Source organism: Entelurus aequoreus, linkage group LG11 (genome assembly GCF_033978785.1).
Source record: "Entelurus aequoreus isolate RoL-2023_Sb linkage group LG11, RoL_Eaeq_v1.1, whole genome shotgun sequence".
In the NCBI taxonomy this organism is placed as follows: Eukaryota; Metazoa; Chordata; class Actinopteri; order Syngnathiformes; family Syngnathidae; genus Entelurus; species Entelurus aequoreus.
Genome location: NC_084741.1, coordinates 57697085 through 57724995, shown reverse-complemented (window position 1 = coordinate 57724995; position 27911 = coordinate 57697085). Strand labels below are relative to the sequence as shown.

Here is a 27911-nt window from a genome sequence, read left to right as displayed (position 1 = left end):
GATCCAGTTTGTCTTGGGCGCAGTTTTACAGCTCAAGTAATGTGGATTTAATGCACTTTACCTTGTCAGCCTTTTAACACAAGGGACAGGAAAACACAAACGGAGAAAGCTTTTACATAAGATGTTCAAGGGATTGCGGTTTGGCTGTTTGAATATGTCTCACTCATTTATTAATATGATGTTGAATAAATGAAGGTCTGCGCTAACTTTTACAGGACTCTTACATAAGAGTTTAGTTTATCCCAGCACAACCCATTCAAAAAATATATCCAAACAGTTTGCTTGTTATTCTCATGCTTTAATAATAAATATCCATAGACTTCTGATGTAAACTCTTGTATTGCACATAGCTCAGGCACATTACTATCAACTTTCTGCTATAGCAATACATCGGTTCAATATACAGTTCCAAGAAAACCAAAAAAAAAAACAACACAAAAGGGTATTCACATTAAAGCTTTGGCTGAAGGTTTAGGGTTTCTTTTTGAATAATAACTAAGACGTACATCTTAAACCTGACTGTACCTCCAAAAAAAAAAAAAAAAAAAATCTTAAACAAAAGTACAACGTGGTACGGTACAAAACAATGAGAACACAACCATCTACCCAGATGATCAGCTTATAGAGAAACTAGAAATACAGTAAATCACCCCTATTAATAAATATAGTCTTAAATGACAGTGTGCTGTAATAGTGCTGGACCCCAAAAAGCTGCATTGATTACATGTTCGCAAAAAGAAAATAATACTTCGAAAATGTTTAAGTGCTTCTAATTCAAAGTGAGGCGTGTGCTTGCTGGTTAGAAGCAGTTACACATCCGGCTTGTGAGCGGCGTGACGAAGAGAGTGCAATCCCATTATGCAACAGCCCCGGATGAGAGCTGCGATGTTGTAGACCGGAGCGCTTCCATCTACGCCGTGTCGCGAGTACAGCCAGGCTACGGTTGGCAACACGGGGGCTGCCACTGCGACCAGATCCACCAGAAAGCTGCTGCTCCAATACTGCTTGCCCACCACAACCAGAGGACGTTTATCTGCACTTGTGTCAAAATCAAGCTCATCCATGAACCGGGTGCTCTCTGCGGGATCTGAGCTGCACGAGCCAACGTCGGCAAGTGGCGCAGGGTTGGGCGTGGGAGGCATCAAGACAGGTGGCTGAGTTGTGGTGTTGGGCTCGTTTTGTGAGCCCAAAAGAGAGCTTCCGCCTTGGACTTTAAGAAGCTGGTGCAGCAGAGACTGGAGGTCTTGAGGCATGGGCATCATGTCAGTCTGGATCCCTCTCTCCTCAGTCTTCTGCTGGGAGAGTAAAAGGATGCAGCTGGTTTCTTGGATCACTGATTTTTCTGACGATGTGGACAACCCAGGGTTACTCTCCATCCCAGGTTTTGAGTCCTGACTGGAATCAACAACAGTGGACATAAAAACCTGCTCTAAAATGTCAGCTCTGTTGGCCATCTCGTCATTTATCAGCAGTCCACTGTCAGCCATGGCCTCCGCTGCTTGATCCCCCAGTTCCATCACACCTTCTTCCTCGCCAACCAAATTCTTCCTACTGCTTTCCGCGTTCTCAAAGATGAAGTCCAGGGTGTTGTCATCTTGCAGGCTGACATCACTCTGAGCGAGCTCCATGCTTTGCAACAGCGACTCCAACTTCCGATTTTGGATGTTTATGTCGATGAAGTACTTCTGTATTCCTTTGTCCTTCTCCATCAGGCTGTTCTTCATGGTCTCCACCACCTGGCGCAGCTGTTTGATTTCCTTACGGGCTTCTTTGAGGGACAATTGGGCCTCTACCCGGTGACACTCTTCTTCGATCCAGTCTTCCCTCATTCGGCTAAGCTGGCCCTTGAGCTCCTCGATTTCAGTCTCTCTGAAAAACAAGAAAAACTTGCACCGTTACCATGCGTTACCGGACAAATAAGTTGAGGTAAAAGAAGAGTTTATTTAAGGCAGGAGTCACCAACCCGTTCATCTTTGGGACCTCTACGGTAGATCCCAAAAGGATTCATAAAAAACTTATCACCACATCAGTGCCCTTCCCTCCCATAGAGTGGCCAACAGACCTGCCATACAAGCCCACATTTTAACCCTAGCACACGCCTGTACGCCTTGCTGCTCTCCAGGTATACACTCCGCCAATGCCAATCTCCAGTTCAGTCCGCAAAATCGGGACAATGCTCCAGCACTGAGGTACCAGGACGTGCTACCCTAACCCAGCATACCTGCGTTGCATGTATGGATAAGTATATGAATGGCCTGTGTGTTATTAATTGTTAGAAAATAAATGTTAGATAAATACGTGCGATTTAACACTGAGCTGTGCTGTCCAGTTATTTCTCATTTACAAGTTCTGTACTGTATTATACAGTAGACTTTGCATGCAGTTCTTCTTCACTCTGGCTTTCAGCAAAGGCGGACACTTTCCTTCTCTCTGCCTTGTCTACCCTGCATTTGCTTCTTTGTCTCGTCTTAACTTTCTAGCCTTTCTTTTGCGCCGATCCTCGAAATCTAAAACATGGAATTGATAAACTGGTCTCAACGCAATTAACAAAATCTTCAACGAGAAGCTCGGCTTCGGGGGAACCTGCCTGTCCAGACGAATCGTTTGCTGCTTGTTACACAATGGGCTTGTGGGAGAACTGGAGGGTTGTGTGCCTGGTGATTCTTTCTGTAAAAGACATTGAAGATGTCCATCTATTTTGAACTGTGATAACAGGTCACCTGCTGACTGGATTGAGCGTTGCTATGGTTTATCGACAAAGTTGGAAGATGATGGCAGCCATTCAAGGAGCCCAGAGGCTGCCCGTCGCGACTAATAGGATAAGCATTGAGGTACCCCATTCTCACCACATTTTACAGAGGCACTATAGAGAGCCTAATGACCAACTGCATCTCTGTCTGGACTGGAGCCTGCAGTGCCTCAGACTGGAAGTCTCTGCAGAGAGTGGTGAGGACGGCGAAAAAGATCATCAGGACTCCTCTTCCTCATACAGGAAATCGCAAAAAGCCGCTGCCTGACCAGGGCTCAGAAAATCTGTAGAGACTCCTCCCACCCCCACCAAGGACTGTTTTCACTGCTGGATTCTGTTACATGCTGTTACAGAACCTGGAGGTTCTGTAACAGCTTCTTCCCTTAGGCCATCAGACTCTTGAACGCATCAAAAATAATTCCCTCAATTCCCCCCCAAAAAACAGATTAACTCGGTGGAATACAAAGACAATATTATATACATCAATAAACGTGGATGCATATGAAAAAGTGCAATATAAATATCCGTACAGTAATCTATTTATTTATATCTGCACCTTATTGCCGTTTTATCCTGCACTACAACGAGCTAATGCAACAACATTTCATTCTTATCTGTACTGTAAAGTTCAACTTTGAATGACAATAAAAGGAAGTCTAAGTCTAAAAGGAAGTTTAAGCAGGGCTGTGGGCACACAAACGTTCGCGATTTCTGATTTGGATGGCAATCTGGATAACATCCTGGAGAAGCTTCCTTCTCAACAAGGCGAAATTATATTTGGCTCCCCCTGCACTGGCCTTGGCAAGGTCATGCTGTAAATACACCCAGTGAGACCATTATAAGAAAACACGCTCTGAAACCTCTCCCCCCCTTCCTTCAAGGACACCCAGGCTCTTTTTGACTTCACTTTGCAGACTGAAAAAAAGGCGGTGACGCCGAACGGAGTGACTTCCAGGTTTATGGATATACACCGATGGACTATACAGATATGCACACATACGGCGCCCCCCATCCCACACTCTGGTGGCTGCAGCTTCGGGCCTGATACCCCTCCATTGCAAGTCTCGAGTTTTGTATGTCGTAATATGTGCTCATGTTGCTTGACTTTTTTTTTTTTATGTTCTCAAACTGGGCCCCTGCCCCAAAAATAGAAACTTAGTTTGCGAGTTGCTTTTCTTCTTCTCTTTTGTACCCTCATGTTTTCCTTTTGCTCCTACCTCTTAATGAGGTCCCGCTAGTTGCCTTGGTTCATGGCCGAGATTACAGATATTGAGCTTAAAAAGGTCGGTGATCACTGCTTTAAGGCGTTGTTGCAAAGGTCAAAGCCATCTTGACATAAGGAATATAAATCTATGAAAAAACAAAACTGTTTTACTGTAGGTCAGCAATGATCCACTGACAGAAAGAAGACTCAAATGTCACATTTAATAGCTGAGCAGAGCTTCATGATGTGGGTTTTGCATCACAACCTCATACGAGGGCTGGCTCCAAGCATAAGCATTGTTTGATTTGACATTGGGTTTTTGGCCACTACCACCATTACCAAAGGCTCTGGCCATGTTCAAGTCAGTTTAGATGCTCACTGTTTATATTTTCAATAACTCCAGACATATGGAGCCTTGGAGGGTTCAAGTTGGTTATCAACTTATAAACAAATCCCTAATAGTAATAATACAGAGACCAAACAGATTCCAAGAGAAACCTTTTAAAAAAACACAATGTTCAAATTCTATAACCAACCTGTCATGCATCCTGTTCTCAGACTCCAACAGTTTGGTTTTCAAGTGTCTTATGGACACTTCCTTTCGCTGCAGAGGAGTGAGGTACTGCTCAGGGTTTGGGGGTCTGATTCCATGGTTATCTCCACAATAAGGATAGTGGCCCAAGTTTGCTCGCCTGTTGGGAAAAAACATTCAATTAAGTTTACCCTTAAAAGAACACCAGCAGAACAGACCACTAATTGTGTCAGACATTGCACCATGCAAAAGGCAATTTGTGTGCCTGAGAGAGCGCTGCCAGAGCAAATGCTCACTGGAGCCGAGAATTGCTGTCTGACGCAGGATTACTGGCATGCAGACAAGAGCCTAAAAAGTCAGAATGCGGTTTATCTAGCTCAGTAAACAAGGACATAAATCACCTTATTGGTTAAACCTTAATCCAGACAATTTCATTACCGTGCACATGTTTTTTACATCACATGATTTATGCACCAAAAGAATTGGTAAAGGCCAAGTTGGTTAGTTTTTTTTTAATGCAGAGGGTGAGTGGGCGGAATTGCACAGCATGCAAAGCAGCTTGAAATCCTCTCTTCCAATCGCACAGTGCTCTGAAGCAAGTGCTCTGCATCAGCAGGTAGTGAGAAGATAACATATTAAAATAACGCAAGTGGAGCATCAATATGCATTTTGAGTGCCAACAAGAAAAAGCCCAAATGTCCAAAATGGAACCGGAGGGATCACAATTGTCCCATGAGTGACCAAGTCTAAAAATACAGCAATTATTATCCCATGCTGGCCTTGAAACCAATTGTAATCTGATTATGAGCTGCAGGTCATCTTTTTATATCCAGACTTTTGAATTATTATATCCGAATTAATCCCAACCACAGCCTAATCAGTACAAGTAATCCTAGCAAGCTGAATTAGAGGAAATGAACCTTATCTATCATATTGGCTGTATTACAATCTAAAATAATTTCAAAAAAGGTTAAGGAACAACTTTTTTTCTTGCAGTGAACAAAGAGCAAAGTCTACCAAGTCAAATTCCTTGTGTGTCAAACATACTTGGCCAGTAAAGCTGATTCCGAGTCTTATTTTTTTGCAGTTTGAATTATTTTTTATTATTATTATGTACTAATCATTTTAAACTTATGTTTTTTATTTGTTATCGTGTCACTTTAATTTTACTCACTGTTATTATGACTATTATTCTCACAATTTTTTGGTTTTATTTATTTATAGCATACAATTCAATTTACATTTTTTTTAGTTACCCTATTCGTATATGTATATATACACACACCATACATACATATGTACATTAAGTACATGGTTGGTTAAATTCAGGGCGAAACCCACCTCATGCTCTACATCAGCTGGGATAGGCTTTAGCTTCCCTGTGACCCTGTTCACTAGGGGTGCTCAAAAAAATTATATTCAAATCAGAATCGCAATTCTCAAACAGATTTTTAAGAATACATTTCTAAAGACGTTTTAGGCCATCTCCAAGCTTACTTGGCTCGGTCATACGTCTGCGACCAAAAAGAGGTTTTGTAACTTGTAACTTGTTCTGAAAAGGTTTTGTTATCATCATTTATTTGTTATTTAGAATTCCATCCATTTTCTATGAGAACAGGAAGTAAACAAATGTGTTAGTAATTGCTATACATTTGAAAAGGGATTAAATTAATTTTGCTTCTTCCTACTCTAAATGAGAATATGTAGATTATATGACCTGTATACATGTTCGAAATAAACAAACCATAACCATTATAATTACTGTACCAAACAATACATTGCAAAGGTCACTTTAAATCAAGAATCGTGTTGAATCAGTCATTAATTTTGAATCATATCATTGCCCTAAGAGTCAGAATCAGATTGAATTGTGATTTCCACCGCTACTGATCGTAAGCAGTATATATTACCAGATACAGTAGACATATTAAAAAAAGTACCTGGAAGTAGGACTGGAGTTGCAGCTGCTAGTTGAAGAAGCAACCCTGGGTGGAGTTCTGTAGGGAGCGTAGAGATCTGAATCATGGTTACTGGAAGGACTCCCTGCTGGTTTGAAGACTGGGTGCGATCTGATGTGGGTACTGCGACTTTATTCGTGATGCAAAGAAATTATTATTTACGTTTAACAAACAACTTTAGGACTGTGATTAAAAACACGCAGACCTGCGAGAAGAAGCCTTCTTTCCTGATGATTTGGAAGTCAGGCTCTCTCTGGTCCTTAGGCTGCCTGTGCTGCTGGAGGAACTGAAGTCTGCCTCACTTCCTGCATGGGGAGGATCAATATTAACATGGAGTCAGATGCCACGTTTGGAACAATAACTACAACATACTTGCCAACCTTGAGACCTCCAATATCGGGGGTTGGGGGCGGGGGGCGTGGTAGGGGCGTGGTTATTTACCGCTAGAATTCACCAACTCGAGTATTTCATATATATATATATATATATATATATATATATATATATATATGAAATACTTGACTTTCAGTGAATTCTAGCTGTATATATATATATATATATATATATATATATATATATATATATATATATATATATATATATATATATATATATATATATATATATATATTTATTTTATTTACATAAAAGAAATACTTGAATTATCTATCCATTAGATGGCAGTATTGTCCTGTTTAACTTCTCTGTTCATGACTGAGAAATCATTTCGGCCACCGTGTTCAATGGAGAAGTCTGTTCTACATATTTACAGGCAACATACACCTTCCCCTTCGAACTGTACTGGATGAACTGATATTCTTGTTTCCATTCGTTTTGGAACTTGCAAGCGTATTTATATTGTGGGAAAGCGGACGTGAGAATAGGCTGTCCCAACTCAGTCTCAGGTCCGCATTGAGCTGGAGGGGGGCGTGGCCTCCAGCTCCGGCTGAATACCGGGAGTTTGTCGGGAGAAAATCTCTGCCGGGAGATTGTCGGGAGAGGCGCTGAATAACGGGATTCTCCCGCTAAAAACGGGAGGGTTGGCAAGTATGACCTACAACTAGAGGTAGCAGACTTCTGCGAAATTCCGCATTAGGAATTTCATTTCAATTCAATTGAAGAATTTGAATTAAATTGGCGCCACCTCATGTTGAATTGGAACTACAGGAAGTGGAATTCAAATAATTGTAATTCAGGAAAATACTATATAGCTACGTAACAGGAAGACTTTGTCATGTTTAACAATTGGTTGTGGCCTAATTACTAAAAATACTTTACAAACACTAGAATTAAAGACTCATTCGCTGTATTTTGTAGTATTTTGCCACTCCCGCGACCCAGAAAGAGACAAGCAATTGAAAATGGATGGCTGGACCTACAAAATTGGCAAGATGCTAACAGTTAGCATACTACCAGTGAGCATGCCAACTGTTAAATGAATGCATGTAATTGAAGTATCTATTTTAGAGAAGATGGTTTTATTAACTTTTAATGAAAATACTTGTACTAAATGTGTGCAAGAGGTTCACAGTAAAAATATTTTATGATATATATAAAACAGTCACGTATGGAATAGGGATATACTGTATGAAAATGTATCTCGTGTGTTGCGGCCAAAATTATTGCAGTATTGTTGAATGTGCTCAAAAAGTACTTAAACACATTACAATATTTTAAGTATGTTTAATTTAAAACATTTTATAAAAGACAATACACTTTCTCAGCAGAAGCATCATTAAATAGTGTTCTAGCTTCTTAAGAGCCATATTATTTGCATATGAGTGTTTAAATATGTTAATTTTCTTCCGTTCTATTTTGTAAAGGTTTTAGTCTTTTTTGTAATGATAAACCTTTTCTGTACAAACAGTCCAAGAACAGATGTACAGTTACAGGGTGGACAGAATGGGAAAACTGATCGTCGCCACGTGGGTGGCGCCCTGTAAAAATGGTAGTAAAATGGTAAACATGGCGGCTGCAGGGTGAAGTTATGCAAGTTAGATTGGTTAATGCCATTTGTTATTGGGGAAAGACGTTACTGTCTGTGGCTTTCATGTTAGCATTTAAGCTAGCTAGCAAGCTAGCGCTAGCCTGCTTCTCCAGAAAATTAGCAGTGTTACTGTGAGTCTATCATTGTGTTATCAGTCATGATTTTAAGATAATTTTAATTCAATACAATAATATTCACTGTTGAGAATTTTGCAGGGTCATATTTATACCGTTTATCGTTACATCCCTAGTGTTGAACATACTTTCTGGAATTCACCAAAAGTATCAACTGACATTTCAATGAAGGGACTTTCAGTTTTACTTCAATTCAAATTAAAAGCCTACTTCTTATTTGCAAAACTTCAAATCAAACTTAATTAAAATTCATGGAATTTAAATTTGGGAAACATTTGGAATTTTGCACTAGCCTGTTAGAAACACTTACAAACAAGCGGTTTTGAAATGTTGGCTTTACAAAAATACGTTTTTTTTTAACAGACAGTACTAGGAGAGAGTGAGCATTACTGTCATTGTAAAGGCATGATCTTTTTTTGATACAACTCATGTGTTGGATCTCTCTGGTCAATGCAGATACAACTTAATACCCATACTATGGTCGCAAACAGAACAGCTAAAGAATGCGGGTGGCAAATTAGATTTTTTTTTTCTCCATTAAAGATGCAAAAAAACTATCGGATGACTAAACATTCAAACCCTACAAATGAAGGTATTATATAATGATATATAGTGCATTCCTGTAAATGCTGAGGTCCAACAAAAACAAGAAGTAGTTGCAGGACAGAGATGACCCCTGAGTCGCACTTTTGACACCTGTGTATTAAATGAAATCTCTATTTCCTTACAAACAAACAAAAACCAACCAACCAACAAGGCTTGTTTAAAGTTTTGCAATTAGCATCTGTGTTTGGTTGGTATGACTACTGGAGGCAAAATAAGCACAATTAATAATGTAAAACCTGCAATGTTCACCAACAAATGCTCTGTGGTTAAGTAAAAACTGTTCAGACTTGTACCCCTGTGCAAGACTAATGTGGAAAAACATGCACATCATTGAAATACAGCTATTTATCTGTTCTCAGCTGAAGGCTAAAGACCAAAACTATCAGTTTAGCGTATCAGACATTAATTAAAAAATCCATACCTGACAGACACTTCTTGCCATCAAACAAAACCATAGTACTGTGTCCAATGAAGACTGCCAAACTGAAGGGGTCAAAACTTTGTGAGCCTTCATGACACTATTTGGTGTGTCCGCTGAAGTTGTGCAGGACTTCTCTTAGTCAAGTAACCTCCCATTAATCAACCTAATTGGCTAAGCTGCTGGAGTTTCTCCTCATCCAATCAGTTTGCTCCACAACTTGTTTAAAGAGCAAGTCGTTTTGTGTATGAATAGGTCTTTTAGAGAAAACAAGAATGCCTATTCAGGGGTGTCCAATAGTGGCCCGTAGGCTTTTAGAGGCCTGCAGCATATTGTCGAAATAAAATCAAACCAAAAAAAAAAACATGTAAGAAAAAACTAGCAAAATTAGTTTAAAATGTTGACACTAATACTATTGATACCTACAACAAAAACCCGATACAAAGATTTAACTTTAAGTAATCAGTAGTCCCATGTTTATCGCTGTTGATTGGTTCCAGGCCTGACTGTGGTAAATTTGAAATTTGAAAAATGTAAGCAAAGTCGGAATTATTAATCATAAATCAATTATCTCCATAATAAAATAATGGGTTACATTTTTATAGCCCTTTTTCTAAACACTCATAAAGCGCTTTTAGTGAGAAATGAGAACCCATCATTCATTCACTCCATTCACACTTGATGGTGGTAAACTACATTTGTTGTGAGAATATAAAAACAACATCTTTAGGATCTTTACGTTTTAACATTATGAGAATGAAATAACACACTTCAGTCACCTTTACGCTTGTTTAATCCAAAATAATAACGCTGCCAATCAATGGCGACGATACTAAACAGTGCACTTTGATTGGGTTTGTTTTTATCGAGTGAACAATACTACTGTAGTATTGATATGTTTAGTTCATTAAACCATTTGTATGCTTAAAAAATGCTAAATTTAGCCCAAATGTACGTCAAATATGCTTTAAATAATCTGTGATAGAGTGAAGGTGTACACTTTGAAGTGGTAATAGCGAGGGACAACTGTACAGTATATAATTTTTGTTTTCTTTATTTATTTTATAAAATAAAAAAATATCAAAATGCCCCAACATACTTTGACTTTTCAGTATGCGTCCCTTGGTGGACAAAGTGTGGACACCCGCTGTCCTATTTATACATGCTGTATAAATTATGTTTTAAAGGTACCATGTTATCGTGCAACACTACAATAGAATAGTATAGAATACAATGCATTTTATAGTCACTATATGTACAATGAGATTAAAAGTAGCTCCTTCTCTGGTGCCAACATGCAATAGGAATCAAAATAATAGACAGAAAATAAAAATAAAGATAAAACATATAAATACTGCTATTAAATAAAGAAAAAGATAACGATAAGAAAAATAAACAGGTACATTGTTCTGACTATATAAAAGGAATGTGTGGGTTGGTGCACATTCAGTAATAAATATAAATACTGCACAGACTGAATGGCTTTACATGAGCAGATACTAGAGTATGAGAGTTATGAAACACAGCAAATTGTATGATATTTCACAGTAATCATTGTGAAGTATTGAAGTTGGTGGGAAAGATATATCGGATGCATGTTATAAAGGAAGATAAACGGTAGGACATTATACAGTAACACAGTGCTAATCACTACCTGGCTAGTTGCAAGCTAAATAAAATGCTAAAATGAATATAATAATATAAATCTAGTCAAGGTTTCTGTGGTTTATCCGTTATACAGTGCTCGATACTGGGGTAGAGCGGAATATACGTTAGGTCAGGAAAAAACACAGAGGCTATTTCATCCCTACAAGCCTGTTTTGCAGGCTTGTAGGGATGAAATAGCCTCTGTGTTTTTCTCTAACCTAACGTATAATAATATAAATGTGTTCATGTTATTTTATTTTATTCAAGTTTTTATTTATTTTTGTTTTTCTATTTATGTACTTTTTTGTATGGGGCTGTGTGGCCTAGATAGTAGAGCAGCCATGTCAGCAACTCGAGGGTTCCAGGTCTTATTAACGGCTGTTGTGTCCTTGGGCAAGACACTTCACCTTTGCTCCTGGTGGGTCGCGGTCAGCCTCTTGCATTGCAGCTTTCGTTGTCAGTGTGTGAATGTGGTGTATCATGTAAAGCGCTTTGGCCTTTGGGTATCATTCCAGGTATAGCGCAGTGCTATATACAAACCCCAAAACCAGTGAAGTTGGCACGTTGTGTAAATTGTAAATGGGAACCTATATAACCTATATTCAATTGAATAGACTGCAAATACAAGATTCAAACGGTAAAACTTTATTTTTTGCAAATATTAGCTCATTTGGATTTTGATGCCTGCAACATGTTTAAAAAAAGCTGGCACAAGTGGCAAAAAAGACTGAGAAAGTTAAGGAGTGCTCATCAAACACGCCAAAGTTACCCCTGCCTTGGGCAGGGGTAACTTACACATCTGTGAAGGCACCATTAATGCTGAAAGGTACATACAGGTTTTAGAGCAACATATGTTGCCATTCAAGCAACGTTATCATGGACGCCCCTGCTTATTTCAGCAAGATAATGCCAAGCCACGTGTTACAACAGCGTGGCTCCATAGTAAAAGAGTGCAGGTACTAGACTGGCCTGCCTGTAGTCCAGACCTGTCTCCCATTGAAAATGTGTGGTGCATTATGAAGCGTAAAATACGACAACGGAACAACTTAAGCTGTACATCAAGCAAGAATGGGAAAGAATTCCACCTGAAAAGCTTAAAAAATTGGTCTCCTCAGTTCCCAAACATTAACTGAGTGTTGTCATAAGGAAAGGCCATGTAACACGGGGATAAAAATGCCCCTGTGCCAACTTTTTTGCAATGTTGCAATGTGCCATTAAATGTTGCAATGTGCCATTAAATTCTAAGTTGTTAATTATTTGCCAAAAAAAGACAAGTTTCTCAGTTCATTTTCTATATTCTGTTACGCTGGGGGCTCATGGCTGCCCTGGTAGTGTTACCTCCATTAATGTTTTAATTATTTTAAGGCAGGATCAAAAATACAAAACTGAGGACGCTAACCAGCATGGACCTAAAAAAAACAAAATGTCACCAAGGAGGAATGCTATTGTGTAGAAAAATCACTAGAGCGATGAGAAAAACAACAGGAGACTGTAATTGTCACGTATAGCAAACATTGACCCAGCAACTAATGCTGGGTGACAGAAAACTATAAAGGGGAGTAATTAACCAAAACACCTGGTGGGAACACTAATTACTAAACAAAGACAGGTGAGGAGAATCAGTGCCCATGGAAACCAACAGTAAACAGGGAAAGAGGGTGCACCCAGGAAACAGACTAAAACAGGAAAACATACCATGACCCGGGTGACGGATCATGACAATATTCAATTGAATAAAAGTTTAAAAGGATTTACAAATCATTGTATTCTGTTTTTAGTTACAAATTACACAACGTGCCAACTTCACTGGTTTTGGGTTTTGTAAATACAAACCATTTACCATTCAATTTTAAGTAGTGTGACTACTACACTACTGTGTGTTGGATCAATTACATGTAAATGTGTGGACAAATTGCGGTAGGAATATAAAAAAAAAAAAAAAAAAAAAAAAAGTAATCCACCAAATATTTTACAACCCCCCTGCAATACCTTTGCGGACCCCCGAGGTGTCGCAGCCCCCCTGTTGCCGACAGTTTAGAGCCAGAATTAGGTCATTGCTGATGTATATTTCCACAGTTGTTGTAAGAGCTTCATGCTGTATAAGATTTGACCATTACTGATGTCATGCTTTTATTGTCCTTCCTCACCTCGAGCTTTCATGGCAGGCCTCAGCTCCTTCTTGTGTCTCGGCGCACTGCGTGGTTCACCGCTCCCCTCCGCCATCACTCGCACCCTCTTCACTTTGGCCTTGCGCTCGGGGAGTGTCGGGGAGCTGTGGGCACTCTGCTCTGAGCCTGACGGGGTTTTGGAGGGGGACACAGACTGACTAGTGGGGCAGCCGGTGTCATCTATATTGTAGATATAGGCACACACATCATAATAACCAAGAACGTCTTGTAGCTTTGTTAAAAGCTGTCTCATTCTGCCAAGGAGGTTGACTTATTGCACATGAAATATGTAAATAAATTATCAGGATTGATAAATGAAAGATGATAAGTATAATACTGATTATACTAAAACAAGAGGGTTTATCACATGTTTGGTCATACAGTGAAACATTGATTTACGAAGCCCTCATTGCACAAACGTTTCAATTAATGAACCACAGACCGAACTAAAATATGCTATCTTGTACGCACCTTGTCTCAGGTGTACGAATGTTACACCCACCTATTGTGTGACTCGGAAAGCAGCCATTTTGTGCCCGGCAGCACAGTCAGTACAGTTTTACCGTTAGTCACTGTGTTAAGTGCTACGTTGTGCACTTTTTAAATGTTTTTGAGCCTTTTTACTGCGTTTTTCTAGTTTTGTTTGCTCGATATGTGTCCAAAAAAGCAATGGACCACCAATGTGTGGTTTGAAACATTCAGTATGCATGGCACTGTCGATAATGCCTCCACACCTCCGTTCCAATGCACGCCAAAAATATTTACCGACAAGGTAAAGTGGATCATCATTGTAGCGACCTGAGTGTCAGAGTTAAGGAGTTTTGTGATTTCGAACTGTGGGTGCACCACAGGGCTAGTGACAGTGTGTGCGTGTGTCGGCTGCAACGAGGACAGTTCAGCTTGACTTTGTTAAGAAATAGAAAGTTGATACATTGCCGCCTTATTGTGTTTTTTTTTATATACTGTACTGTATAACACTTCATAGTATGTTCAAAGTGTACACAGTTTTACCAAAATATGGACTTTTGTCGATGCTGAAACCCATAATTCATATTTACATTGTTTCTTATGGAGAAATCTGCTTTGTGTACGAATTCTAAACTAAATCAAGGTTCCACTGTACTTTCCCCCAGCTTGCTCCATTAAAGGTGTTGTTTGGTACACTAAAGATAATCATACTTGCCAACGTTGAGACCTCTGAATTCGGGAGGTGGGGTTAGGGGGGCGGGGTTTGGTGGTAGCGGGGGTCTATATTGTAGCGTCCCGGAAGAGTTAGTGCTGCAAGGGATTCTGGGTTTTTGTTCTGTTGTGTTTATGTTGTGTTACGGTGCGGATGTTCTCCCGAAATGCGTTTGTCATTCTTGTTTGGTGTGGGTTCACAGTGTGGCACATATTTGTAACAGTTTTAAAGTTGTTTATACGGCTACCCTCAGTGTGACGTGTATGGCTGTTGATCAAGTATGCCTTGCAGTCACTCATCTGTGTGTAAAAACCACATATATTATGTGACTGGGCCGGCACGCTGTTTGAATGGAGGAAAAGCGAACGTGACGACAGGTTGTAGAGGACGCTAAAGACAGTGTCTTTAAGGCACGCCCCCAATATTGTTGTCCGGGTGGAAATCGGGAGAAATTCGAGAGAATGGTTTCCCCGGGAGATTTTCGGGAGGGGCACTGAAATTCGGGAGTCTCCCGGGAAAATCGGGAGGGTTGGCAAGTATGAAGATAATATAGATATATTATCCTTTACCCGGAGCCGAAGTTCTTACCTGAGTAAAAACTGTTGGTGCTGATTGTCCTCTTGGAGTGATCTGAGCTGACATCACACTCTTTGCCCTCCTCCTCTGAGAAAGGGGAGTCAGAAAGAGGCGTCCCTTTGCCCTTTGGCTGAAAAGGATGGAGGACCAAACGTGGGATGCGGCTGCGAGGGCTGCCTTTCTCAGGCGACTTCTTTTCCTGTCCAGGGGAAAATACTGATTGTTACCAAAGCGGTGCATGATAAAATGTTGTTCTGACAGAAAACACACAACAATTCAGCATTACTTACTTGAAATGGTTGTCTTATTAAATCATTAAGCCAACAAGCTTGTATTTTGGCAAAGTGTATATATACCCAGTGGCATTCCCTAGGGCGCGCTATAAGGATGAGGGTATGAACGTAGATTCAAAATCCTTCTGCTAAGTGCCTATAAGGGCAATCAACTTTTAAATCAGGACTAACCTCATATTCTTGGAACGGCCCCATGTTTGAAGTGTTGTGCTCTCACTGATAAAAACACACAAAAAGAAAGATTACACACAAAAATAAATATCATGTGGCGCTGTAAGGATAGTCGGACATTTAAACAAAGGACAAAGACCCCCCTTGGGTCGTTCCACACACACACAAAGAAGTACTCGCTCAGCCTGGTACAGATGGCACAGGAAGTAAAAAGCCAACCCTAATCAATACACAAGAACTGATTTACTAAGATCCAAATACCAGTGCTAAAAACAACGTGTGCAATCTATAAAAGAGTGTGTAGTATAAGTGGGCGTGTTGCGTGCGATCTACTAACATTGCACGGTACTATTCATACATGGTGCAGACTGCCCTATTTAAATTAGGTTTTCATCGTGGAAACACTCGATTATTTACTCCACATTCATATCAAACAAGCAGCAGACATGTAACAGTTTTTATGGGCATTTTAGAAGCAGAAAAAAAGTAGTATGCACACAAAAAATGCATACTTTTATGACTTTTTTTTTGTATAGGAGATATGTTAACATATATTCTAAACAAAAAAATGAACGCCATTAAAAGAAACAAACAAACGCCAAAACACATTAATTGAATTATTTTTATTCAGCCCCTTAACTCACCCAGCATGTAGCTATAAAATTATAAAAGTATGTTTCTCAATAGACAGACCATGCAAATATGTTGACACACACATTCTCTGTTCTCATCTGTCTTTGCGGCGCGAGTACAGCGCAATCACCGACCCTGCAGCCGTGTGCGTAAGTGTCACCTTGCACCTACTTTTCAGACGTGTTAAATAAAATGCTAAATAGTGCTGCGTATTAATAAAAACAAAGCTGCAAAATGAATTGCACGCCTTATTCTGCTCACTCGACAAACACAATCCACTTTGCACACGTTTGATTTATCAGCTGTGCGTATGCTGTCAAGATTGCACGTGTAAATCAGGTCTAAATTGTGACAATGTTTGATGTTTTTACAGATCAACATGATCATTTGTGCTGTTGATAGTCAAACGCATCACATTAAAAGTTTCTATTTTCATCATTTAAAGTAATAAGGCACTACACTCAATAGGATTTGGAACCAAATCAGAAGTTTCTTATGTTTTACTTGTGTATAAATAATCATACAGAACAATAAACACAACAAGAAATAGTCACATGTATATTTTGGAAAAAAAACATATTTGGTATGTGGATGCTATAAGTTATCAGTTGTTTTATGTAATACATTTTTTGTTATTATTCATTTGATATTGCTTATTATTTGAAAGTGAGTTGGAGCCTAAACCAGCAACATTTGGGTAGGAGGTAGGGTAACACACTGGAGAGTCAATAGTAAATCCTAAATAACTTATATACAAACACTTGTTTTGCACCAATGGGAAAATCTGTGATGACCTAACATCCAAGTAAAAGAACCCACAATTATCCGATTATGTAAGACTCCATCAAATTAACTCCCCTGATTCCCCTTTCAAAACTGAAAAACAAGGAACAAACATTTCTTATTAATGCTTTGTAGCTAAATAATGCAGAATATTCCTTCACGCTTGACTAAAATTGCTATAATCACGTCACTTCTGTTGGTCTGCTCTGTCTCTCTGCAGCTTAATGGGTTTGTTGCATAAGTGCAGCTGGGATGCACTTTTTTTTTAGTGCGGAAATGAGCTTTTTGCACTCCTTGGACTCGTCTTTTCTTCATTAAGTTGGTACAGCTATCTGCACCAATATACATTCAATAACAATAAAATGATATGCATGGATGTATTACCATTTGATGGCCTTATCAGGCTTGTGCAAAAACCTATGAATTTGAATTGGATTGGAATTGCGGTTGCAAACAGGACGTATACATATTTGAAGGAAGTATAATTCTAATACCAGTTGATAATTTAGGTTACATACATGACTATTTCACATATTTAATTGAAATATTAGTAGTGACTAATGTACACATTATATTCTAATGACATCATGTGTTTTTCGTCGACCACAAAAAAAATAAACAGATAATTTAATATAGTGCAATACGTTTTGTTCGTTATATAAAATGGTGGGCAAATAACTTAAAAAATATTGTTTACTTCATCCAAATAGAGGGAATCTTTGTTAAATTTAGTAAGCCGAAAAACCTTTGTTGACACACACATGACACTTATTCCTGTTACATGGCAATACGGAATTTTCCAGAATTGCAATGAATTTAACGCCATCTCCTGTAAATCCAATTCGACGTCCTGTGGGGTTAATTTAAATTCAAATACAATTTCTTCAAATGAATTGACTTCAAATTCTAAAATCCATTCATGCACCAGCCTGCGCCCAATGCTGGGGGCCAAGGGACATACATTTTTTTCGGCAGACATTGTCAGGGCATTATTGGCCATGACACATGTGCCTGTAATAAAAAAACAAACAAAAAAAACCAAACATATGTTTGAAGACTTTAAAGGCCTACTGAAACCCACTACTACCGACCACGCAGTCTGATAGTTTATATATCAATGATGAAATCTTAACATTATAACACATGCCAATACGGCCGGGTTAACTTATAAAGTGACATTTTAAATTTGCCGCTAAACTTCCGGTTCGAAACGCCTCTGAGGATGACGTATGCGCGTGACGTAGCCCGGGGAACACGGGTATGCCTTCCACATTGAAGCCAATACGAAAAAGCTCTGTTTTCATTTCATAATTCCACAGTATTCTGGACATCTGTGTTCGTGAATCTGTTGCAATCATGTTCATTGCATTATGGAGAAAGAAGCTGAGCAAGCAAAGAAGAAAGTTGTCGGTGCGAAATGGACGTATTTTTCGAACGTAGTCAGCAACAACAGTACACAGCCGGCGCTTCTTTGTTTACATTCCCGAAAGATGCAGTCAAGATGGAAGAACTCGGATAACAGAGACTCTAACCAGGAGGACTTTTGACTTTGATACACAGACGCCTGTAGAGAACTGGGACAACACAGACTCTTACCAGGATTACTTTGATTTGGATGACAAAGACGCAGACGTGCTACTGTGAGTATGCAGCTTTGGCTTCTAAACATTTGATCGCTTGACCGTATGTGCGCAACTTTTTTTTGCGTATGTACGTAACTTTTTTTAAATATATAAGCTTTATGAACCTTGGGTTAGGTGAACGGTCTTTTGGGCTGAGTGATTGTGTGTGTTGATCAGGTGTTTGAATTGTATTGGCGTGTTCTATGGAGCTAGGAGCTAGCATAGGAGCTAGGAGTTAGCATAACAAAGACGTAGGTGTTTTTATGCAGGATTAATTTGTGTCATATTAAATATAAGCCTGGTTGTGTTGTGGCTAATAGAGTAAATATATGTCTTGTGTTTATTTACTGTTTTAGTCATCCCCAGCTGAATACCAGGTACCGTGAGTATGCAGCCTTGGTTGCTAAACATTTGATAGCTTGACCGTACGTGCGCGTCACGTACGTAACTTTTTAAAAATATATGAGCTTTATGAACCTTGGGTTAGGTGAACGGTCTTTTGGGCTGAGTGATTGTGTGTGTTGATCAGGTGTTTGAATTGTATTGGCGTGTTCTATGGAGCTAGGAGCTAGCATAGGAGCTAGGAGCTAGCATAACAAACACGCAGGTGTTTTTATGCAGGATTAATTTGTGGCATATTAAATATAAGCCTGGTTGTGTTGTGGCTAATAGAGTAAATATATGTCTTGTGTTTATTTACTGTTTTAGTCATCCCCAGCTGAATACCAGGTACCGTGAGTATGCAGCCTTGGTTGCTAAACATTTGATAGCTTGACCGTACGTGCGCGTCACGTACGTAACTTTTTAAAAATATATGAGCTTTATGAACCTTGGGTTAGGTGAACGGTCTTTTGGGCTGAGTGATTGTGTGTGTTGATCAGGTGTTTGAATTGTATTGGCGTGTTCTATGGAGCTAGGAGCTAGCATAGGAGCTAGGAGCTAGCATAACAAACACGCAGGTGTTTTTATGCAGGATTAATTTGTGGCATATTAAATATAAGCCTGGTTGTGTTGTGGCTAATAGAGTATATATATGTCTTGTGTTTATTTACTGTTGTAGTCATTCCCAGCTGAATATCAGGTACCGTGAGTATGCAGCCTTGGCTGCTAAACATTTGATAGCTTGACCGTATGTGCGCGTCACGTATGTAACTTTTTAAAAATATATAAGCTTTATGAACCTTGGGTTAGGTGAACGGTCTTTTGGGCTGAGTGATTGTGTGTGTTGATCAGGTGTTTGAATTGTATTGGCGTGTTCTATGGAGCTAGGAGCTAGCAGAGGAGCTAGGAGCTAGCATAACAAACACGTAGGTGTTTTTATGCAGGATTAATTTGTGGCATATTAAATATAAGCCTGGTTGTGTTGTGGCTAATAGAGTATATATATGTCTTGTGTTTATTTACTGTTGTAGTCATTCCCAGCTGAATATCAGGTCACCCCCGGCTCTCACAGCATCTTCCCTATCTGAATAGCTTCAACTCCCCACTAGTCCTTCACTTGCACTTTACTCATCCACAAATCTTTCATCCTCGCTCAAATTAATGGGGAAATTGTCGCTTTCTCGGTCCGAATCTCTCTCACTTCATGCGGCCATCATTGTAAACAATAGGGAACTTTGCGTATATGTTCAACTGACTACGTCACGCTACTTCCGGTAGGCGCAAGCCTTTTTTTTATCAGATACCAAAAGTTGCAATCTTTATCGTCGTTGTTCTATACTAAATCCTTTCAGCAAAAATATGGCAATATCGCGAAATGATCAAGTATGACACATAGAATAGATCTGCTATCCCCGTTTAAATAAAAAAAAATCATTTCAGTAGGCCTTTAAACTAGGACTAAAGACTTCAGTTGTTCGTATCAACATTTCAATGTTTTCTTTTTACATTATAACTTTTTGCTCGTTTTTTTAATTTTTACTGTTAATTTTATGTCTACAATTTTCCACAAAAGACAAGGTCCGCATTTTAGATATGCCTGTTTGACATATTTCTACATGAAGTGTGACTAAACAGAGCAGTGTCACCAATATCTCCAAGACTTCTTAGCACAATCGCAAGTCATGACTCTCGTAAGTCAAAGGCTGCAGCTGCACGCTTGTGGAGTTGTTCTGCACGCTTCCACACCTCACTTCTTTGATTGATTGATTGATTGAGACTTTTATTAGTAGATTGCACAGTACAGTACATATTCCGTACAATTGACCACTAAATGGTAACACCGAATAAGTTTTTCAACTTATTTAAGCCAGCATGTCTGGATCTCCACTCCTGTGGAAAAACTTCACCTGGTATTCAATGATCTATTATTACTATTTCATTCTTCGAGTCGTCTTCTTTTACTGCTGCTTCATTGTGAGACGTACACCTCACCACTGCCCCCTATAGAGGGGAGGACGTACTGCATTAATGAGCACTTCTCTAGTCAGACTGAATGTTTTTATTGTTTGCGTGATGATGTAATTTGGACATTTTGCATGAGAACCTCCGTTTTTATTATTTGCGTGATGATGTAATTTGGACACTTTGCATGAGAACCTCCGGCTTGTACCAACCTCTTTCTTCAATGCACAAAGGATGGTAAAAATAGAACTGCGCACTGTGGGAATTAAAAGTGCACCTCATCTTGACAGCTTCTAAAATAGAAGCACAATCTAGGTGGCCTTCTGTTACCTACTTTTATTTTAGATTCCACGTTCTCCTACAAATGATGAATATGTGAATGTTGATTGAATTGACACATCAGAATCATATTAAACATCAAGTAGGGTAAAGCTTTTCCTCTCCCGTGTCCTAGCAACTGTCTTAGATACAAAGGGAGAATTTTAGAGAGAAGTGAAGTGCAACTCCTGCCCGCCTTTATAAATACCGCAGAGATGTTGTGAGTGGGTGTTGCCATTCAGCTGCTTTTTCACTGTCTGAATGATAGATACAACTTTATTGATCCCCTTCAGGAAAATGGAGGTTCTAATACCAGTAACACCACATGCAGTATACAGGACAGTGGCAATAGCAGCACAGCACACATAGTGCACACCCTCAGTTAAAAGAAACACATAATAAAGTGTGAATTTAAAAATGTATTTATAGTACAAACTGAAGCAGGAAGTCCCTGTGCCCCCCCTGCACCTCTTCTATCATATCAAGTAGATCCATGTGTACTAGGATGACAGGGGTTGCAAAAAAATAACAATACTGAGATAAACTGAAAAAAAAACAGTGCAATATTTTCATAACATGGTCACTACTGCTTAGTTTCTCTTGTTATATTCTTATTTTTACTGCTATATTTTTTATTCTTATTGTCGCTTTTTTATTTTTATTCTTATTGTAAGATTTTCTATTTTATTTCCATTTACACCCCCATTATTTACTTTTTACTTACTTTTTAAATTCAATCGCAATTCTGTACACTGCTGCTGGAATTTAAATTTTCCTGAGGAAACTCTCCTGAAAAAATTAATAAAGTACTATCTATCTATCTATCTATCTATCTATCTATCTATCTATCTATCTATCTATCTATCTATCTATCTATCTATCTATCTATCTATCTATCTATCTATCTATCTATCTATCTATCTATCTATCTATCTATCTATCTATCCATCCATCCATCCATCCATCCATCCATCCATCCATCCATCCATCCATCCATCCATCCATCCATTACTGTTACCTCTAAAGATTATTTGTTCATTGTTGCATCATCATGAGCCCAGACAACATTGATTTGGTTAAGCTAAGCCGAATCTTAGTGGTAAATACAGGATTTACAGCTTTCTTAAGTACACACAGCATCCAAAATTCTGGTGCACTTAATCATCCTTGCCTGCCACTAAGCGTGACTTATTCTTATCATTATCATAACACTGTAAATGTTAATATTTTTTTTGTTCCTTATTTCTCTTATTGTCTACTTATACATTTGAGTGGATATTAATGGTGATACAATGCATCCGAAAAGTATTGACAATGCTTCAATTTTCGTCAATTTTGTTATGTTATAGCCTTATTCCAAAATGGAATTCACTCATTTTTGTCCCCAAAATTCTACACACAATACCCCGTTATGACAATGTGTGTTTTGAGATAAGAGCTGCCTCTCGGCTAATTGTTAAGTTGCAAGCAGAAATTTGAGTGACAAGCAACCCCACCATTAGTTGGCGTAGCGAATGTCACAGTGAACCCCCTCGGACCTTCCCAAAACATCTGGTCTCACTCGCTAGCATCAGCTTATAGCTAGAGATCGAAATAACTTTGTTTTCACAATCATGGGAATGAAGAAAGTAAGTGTGAATGATAGTGCTGAGAAAATGAAGTGGATGATATTCATTGAATTAAAGAAAAAAAAAAATCAAAAATATATGGCTGGGCGTGCAGCTGACTTGGACAAAAAGTTCAAATGTACCACTGCTGGTCTGCACCATATTGAAGCAGAACAAGTCCAACGCCAGCCAATAACATAATTAATATCTAAATTGTGCACAATCAATTATCCATGAAAATATGGAAAAGCTGCTGATGTGTTTGACTGAGAAGCAGCTGGAAGTCCACTCTCCAAAGTGAATGCTGAATATTATTTTTACATTACTAAAGGCAGTTGTTTGTATACAATTCTATGGTATTGTTTTATTTATTCATTGTTTGAAAGCGCGACTAAATACTGGTACCGTGGGATTAAAAAAAGTCTATCCTATCCTATATTTGTACGTTTGTAAATTCTGTATCTTCTATTGTTTTGTTTTTGTTGTTGTCTCTCCCTGTCCCCCAGTCCCCCCCAAAAAACTCCCCCGTCTTTTTTTTTCTTCTTTCTATCCACTCCTGACCCAGTCGGCTTGTGCCAACCACTAAATATGTCCAAACTTTTAATAAAGTTAAATAAATAAGGCAAGAACTGAAGCATCTCACACTTTTCCTTTGTAAAGTAAATCTGTACAGCAGATACGTCCATTCTAGATCAACAATATTATTTGCCCGAGTGGCTGAACAGGACAGGTTGTTAAAAAAAAAGAAAAAAGTGCATAGGGAAAACCAAATCATCTTGATGTAACATGTCAACATAAACATCACATCTACCAGTGGAATATACAGCTCAGAAAAGGGTTGCATGGCTTAAAGCAGATGGTCTATGTTAAAAACAACATATATTAAGTCACTTTTAATCCACTGCAACTGCTTTTTAATGATTATCTAAGCACGTCAAGTCAAGCTCTTTACTCCCTAATGCCTCACATTGAAGAGCTCAGTCTATTATTGAGTCCATGCACTTATTTGCTCATGAAGGTAGATTAAAAGTTGTAGTTCGAAAGTGACCCTCTTTTCTCCCTGATATAAAAAACTTGACACAATTTAAGGGTATCCACTGCATCTACTTTACTCATTCTAAACCACAGGTATCAAACTCAATGGCCCGCCACTTCATTTATTTGGCCCTCAAAAGCCTGGAAATAATATGCATCAATAAAGTACTGTAACTTTTCTTACTAAATGTATTCTTTCTTTCTATTTTGGGAGAAAAATTATATATGTACTCCATGTAATCGCAAATTATGTGAACTTAAATATTGTCTAATTATGCAAAAATATATTATCAATCATTCAAACTATTTTTTAAATAGAAATAAATTCTAATAATGATTTCAAAGCAAGATATCCATCCAATTGTGCAATGTAAAAGTAGCGATAGATTTCATGGTCAAATTGTGAAATTTACTGTGTTTTTTTACAGTACTTTTTTTTACTGTAATAAACTGTGGTGCCGTTTTGGCATTTACAGTAATACACCGAAAAATCTTCAGTTGTTGATTTGTGGTAAAAAACCCATAAAAAACTTGCAGCTCAGGTGCCAAAATTTTACTGGCAACCGAGCTGCCTTTTTTTAAACAATAAAAACAGCAGTACTGTTTTTCTATTTACAGTAATATACACTAAATTTTGAGGTGAAATTATTGCAACTCACCATATTTTTTTTACATTTTAGTTTTTTAAAAATCTACTAAAAAATGCATTAACAAAAATTGTGTAATGATAGTATTCACTTTTAGAAGCGGCCCTCTGGGGCCAAACATAACTGCAATGTGGCCCTCAGTGAAAACAACTTTGACACCTCTGCTCTAAACTCTCCAAAATGTATGCTAATATTGCTGACACATGCAACAGATGTCACTTGATCCCTGCAAACATGACACGCATGTTGTGGTCCTGTCCGTGTCGAAACGCTTACTGGACTGAAATCTTCAAACATCTTGCAGGTGCACTAAATTTGAAGTTGACGTCTAATATTAGCAAACTACCATACGTTTAAAGGCCTACTGAAACCCACTACTACCGACCACGCAGTCTGATAGTTTATATATCAATGATGAAATCTTAACATTGCAACACATGCCAATACGGCCGGGTTAACTTATAAAGTGCAATTTTAAATTTCCCGCCACACTTCCGGTTGAAAACGTCTATGTATGATGACGTATGCGCGTGACGTCAATGGTTGATACGGAAGTATTCGGACCCATTGAATCCAATACAAAAAAGCTCTGTTTTCATCCCAAAATTCCACAGTATTCTGGACATCTGTGTTGGTGAATCTTTTGCAATTTGTTTAATGAACAATGGAGACTGTAAAGAAGAAAGCTGTAGGTGCGATCGGTGTATTAGCGGCGGACTACAGCAACACAACCAGGAGGACTTTGAGGTGGATAGCAGACGCGCTACCATGAGTACAGCTTTGGCTTCCAAACATTTGATCGCTTGCCCGTACGTGCGTGTCGCTATGTGCATGTCACGTACGTAACTTTGGGAAAATATATGTTTCTTGCCGACTCTGATGGCGGCCGAAGTGTCGTCGAAAGCTACAACGCCCGCCGCCGCCGTCCCGTAGGTAAGTTAGCTTCAATGGCGTCGTTAGCAACAGCATTGTTAAGCTTCGCCAAGCTGGAAATTATTAACCGTGTATGTACATGTCCATGGTTTAATAGTATTGTTGATCTTCTGTCTATCCTTCCAGTCAGGGGTTTATTTATTTTGTTTCTATCTGCATTTGAACCCGATGCTATCACGTTAGCTCAGTAGCTAAAGAGCTTCGCCGATGTATTGTCGTGGAGATAAAAGTCACTGTGAATGTCCATTTCGCGTTCTCGACTCTCATTTTCAAGAGGATATAGTATCCGAGGTGGTTTAAAATACAAATCTGTGATCCACAATAGAAAAAGGAGAAAGTGTGGAATCCAATGAACCCTTGTACCTAAGTTACGGTCAGAGCGAAAAAAGATACGTCCTGCACTGCCTCTCTAGTCCTTCACTCTCACTTTCCTCATCCACGAATCTTTCATCCTCGCTCAAATTAATGGGGTAATCGTCGCTTTCTCGGTCCAAATCTCTCTCGCTGCAATGTAAACAATGGGAAAATGTGAGCAGCCCTTCCTCCTGTGACGTCACGCTACTTCCGGTATAGGCAAGGCTTTTTTTTATCAGCGACCAAAAGTTGCGAACTTTATCGTCGTTGTTCTCTACTAAATCCTTTCAGCAAAAATATGGCAATATCGCGAAATGATCAAGTATGACACATAGAATGGATCTGCTATCCTCGTTTAAATTTAAAAAAATCATTTCAGTAGGCCTTTAAGAAGACGTTTCAAGATACTATTGCCTTTGCATCCTTACTAGCACGTAGAAGCATTTTTTTTGGAGTGGAAGACGTCCCACTTTGTCCCCAAAGCCTTCCTGTGGCTTAGGAACCTCTTGCTATACTTAGATCCGCAGAAAATCTTAAAATAATCTGAGAGGTACACCCAAAAAGTTGACTCCTTCTGGGGCTGTATGAGTCACATAGCTGAATTAAAGACCCTACAAGACAAACACAGCACTCTCTTTTGACAATTCACATTTTACCACGCTTCCATTCCCTTTCTGCTTTGTTTTGACTCACTGACATCACTGCTTCTCTGGATGGTTTTCTTCTTAGTCAGGTTTTTTTTCCCCGTTTGTTTGTCCACTTGTGAAAAAGAGGAAGACCGAGCATGGCCACCCACTTTGACCGATCTCTAGCAAGAAATTGTATGACCCGGCATAAGGGGTTGTGTATTTAATTGTATTTATTTTAAAAAAATATTTCTTATTGTCTGTATTTTTTTCCTTTCAAAATAATAAATAAAGAGAAACAATGGATCCATACAACCTTGTAACAGATGGCATCATCATATTATGATATCATACTGACGCACTGAGTCATCTCTTTTTTCTTCTTCTTTTTTTTGTCCTGTCCAGCTTCTCAGGCAACTCATATAGTTGATGTAGATGCCCATATCGGCTGTGCAAATTTACTTTACAAAAGAGAAGTGTGGGATACTTCTCTTGTTGCCTTATTTGTATTTTACTTTATTAAATGTATTTATATTATCATTTGGTGCAGCCGGGCCGGAGCAGGAGGGCATAGAAAGAGGAAAAAAAGGAAGACAGAGGGGGAAACTGTGGGGACAAGAGGGGGATAAGACAGAGAGACAAAAACAACAACAGCAAACACAACAATAACAACAACAACAATAGAACAACATAAGCAAACACGACATGTGATAGTAATAATAAAAGTGATAGCAAAGAAGCAGTTAGTGAAATAAATAATAATACAGAAATTACAATGAACATTATTACGCTACAAATGGAGCAATACATACACCAATAGAAATAGCACTATTGATAATGAATAATAACAATATTTTACCTATGTTATCAACAACACAATTGTTGCACTGAGTCATCTCTATCCATCTATTCATCTATTTATCCATTTATCCATCCATCCATCTATCCTCCCATCGTTCCCCATGCACAACATAGACAACAAAGGATGTTTTTTTCCCCCTCAGTCTTGCTCTTAAAACACCCTCCACAATAGGATGCAAGCGTAAACACCCAACTTTAGACCGAAAAATCATATCTATTTTTTCCACATTTGCATGGTCATTTGTCATAATTAACAAAAACAACAACAACAACAACAACAACAAGAAGAAAGAGGAACAAAGGACAAAAAGGGCTTGCCTTGATGTTTTTTCCTCCTCGAAAGAATGGTCGTTTGCAGCACAAATGTTCTATCTGGTGGATCTGCGTCTGTTCCCCTGCTACAGGATGTTCTCTGTGGCTCACATAGCACAGAACATGAGTGCAGACCCCTGACAGTGCATGCACACGATGACGACCATCCTCAAGGTGTTACATAACACGTTAACTCTTCACCCGCCACCGTGCA

At 38.8% G+C, this 27911-nt stretch overlaps 1 protein-coding gene across 2 annotated transcripts; it reads right to left on the bottom strand.

Annotated features, from left to right (window-relative positions):
- Positions 1-277: 277 nt before the first annotated feature.
- On the bottom strand, positions 278-27911 carry sybu (syntabulin (syntaxin-interacting)). 2 transcript variants are annotated; one of them, XM_062063592.1, is made up of 8 exons: positions 27704-27911; positions 15624-15668; positions 15172-15358; positions 13383-13583; positions 6649-6748; positions 6426-6572; positions 4490-4645; positions 278-1869 (listed from the first exon to the last, which is right to left on the bottom strand). In XM_062063592.1, exons 2-8 carry the CDS (start codon positions 15645-15647, stop codon positions 810-812), a joined length of 1875 nt encoding a protein of 624 aa, XP_061919576.1. In that variant the 5' UTR covers positions 15648-15668; positions 27704-27911; the 3' UTR covers positions 278-809. The 2 variants fall into 2 exon arrangements, with proteins under 2 accessions (XP_061919576.1, XP_061919577.1); XM_062063593.1 differs by having other exon boundaries at positions 13383-13529; positions 27704-27909.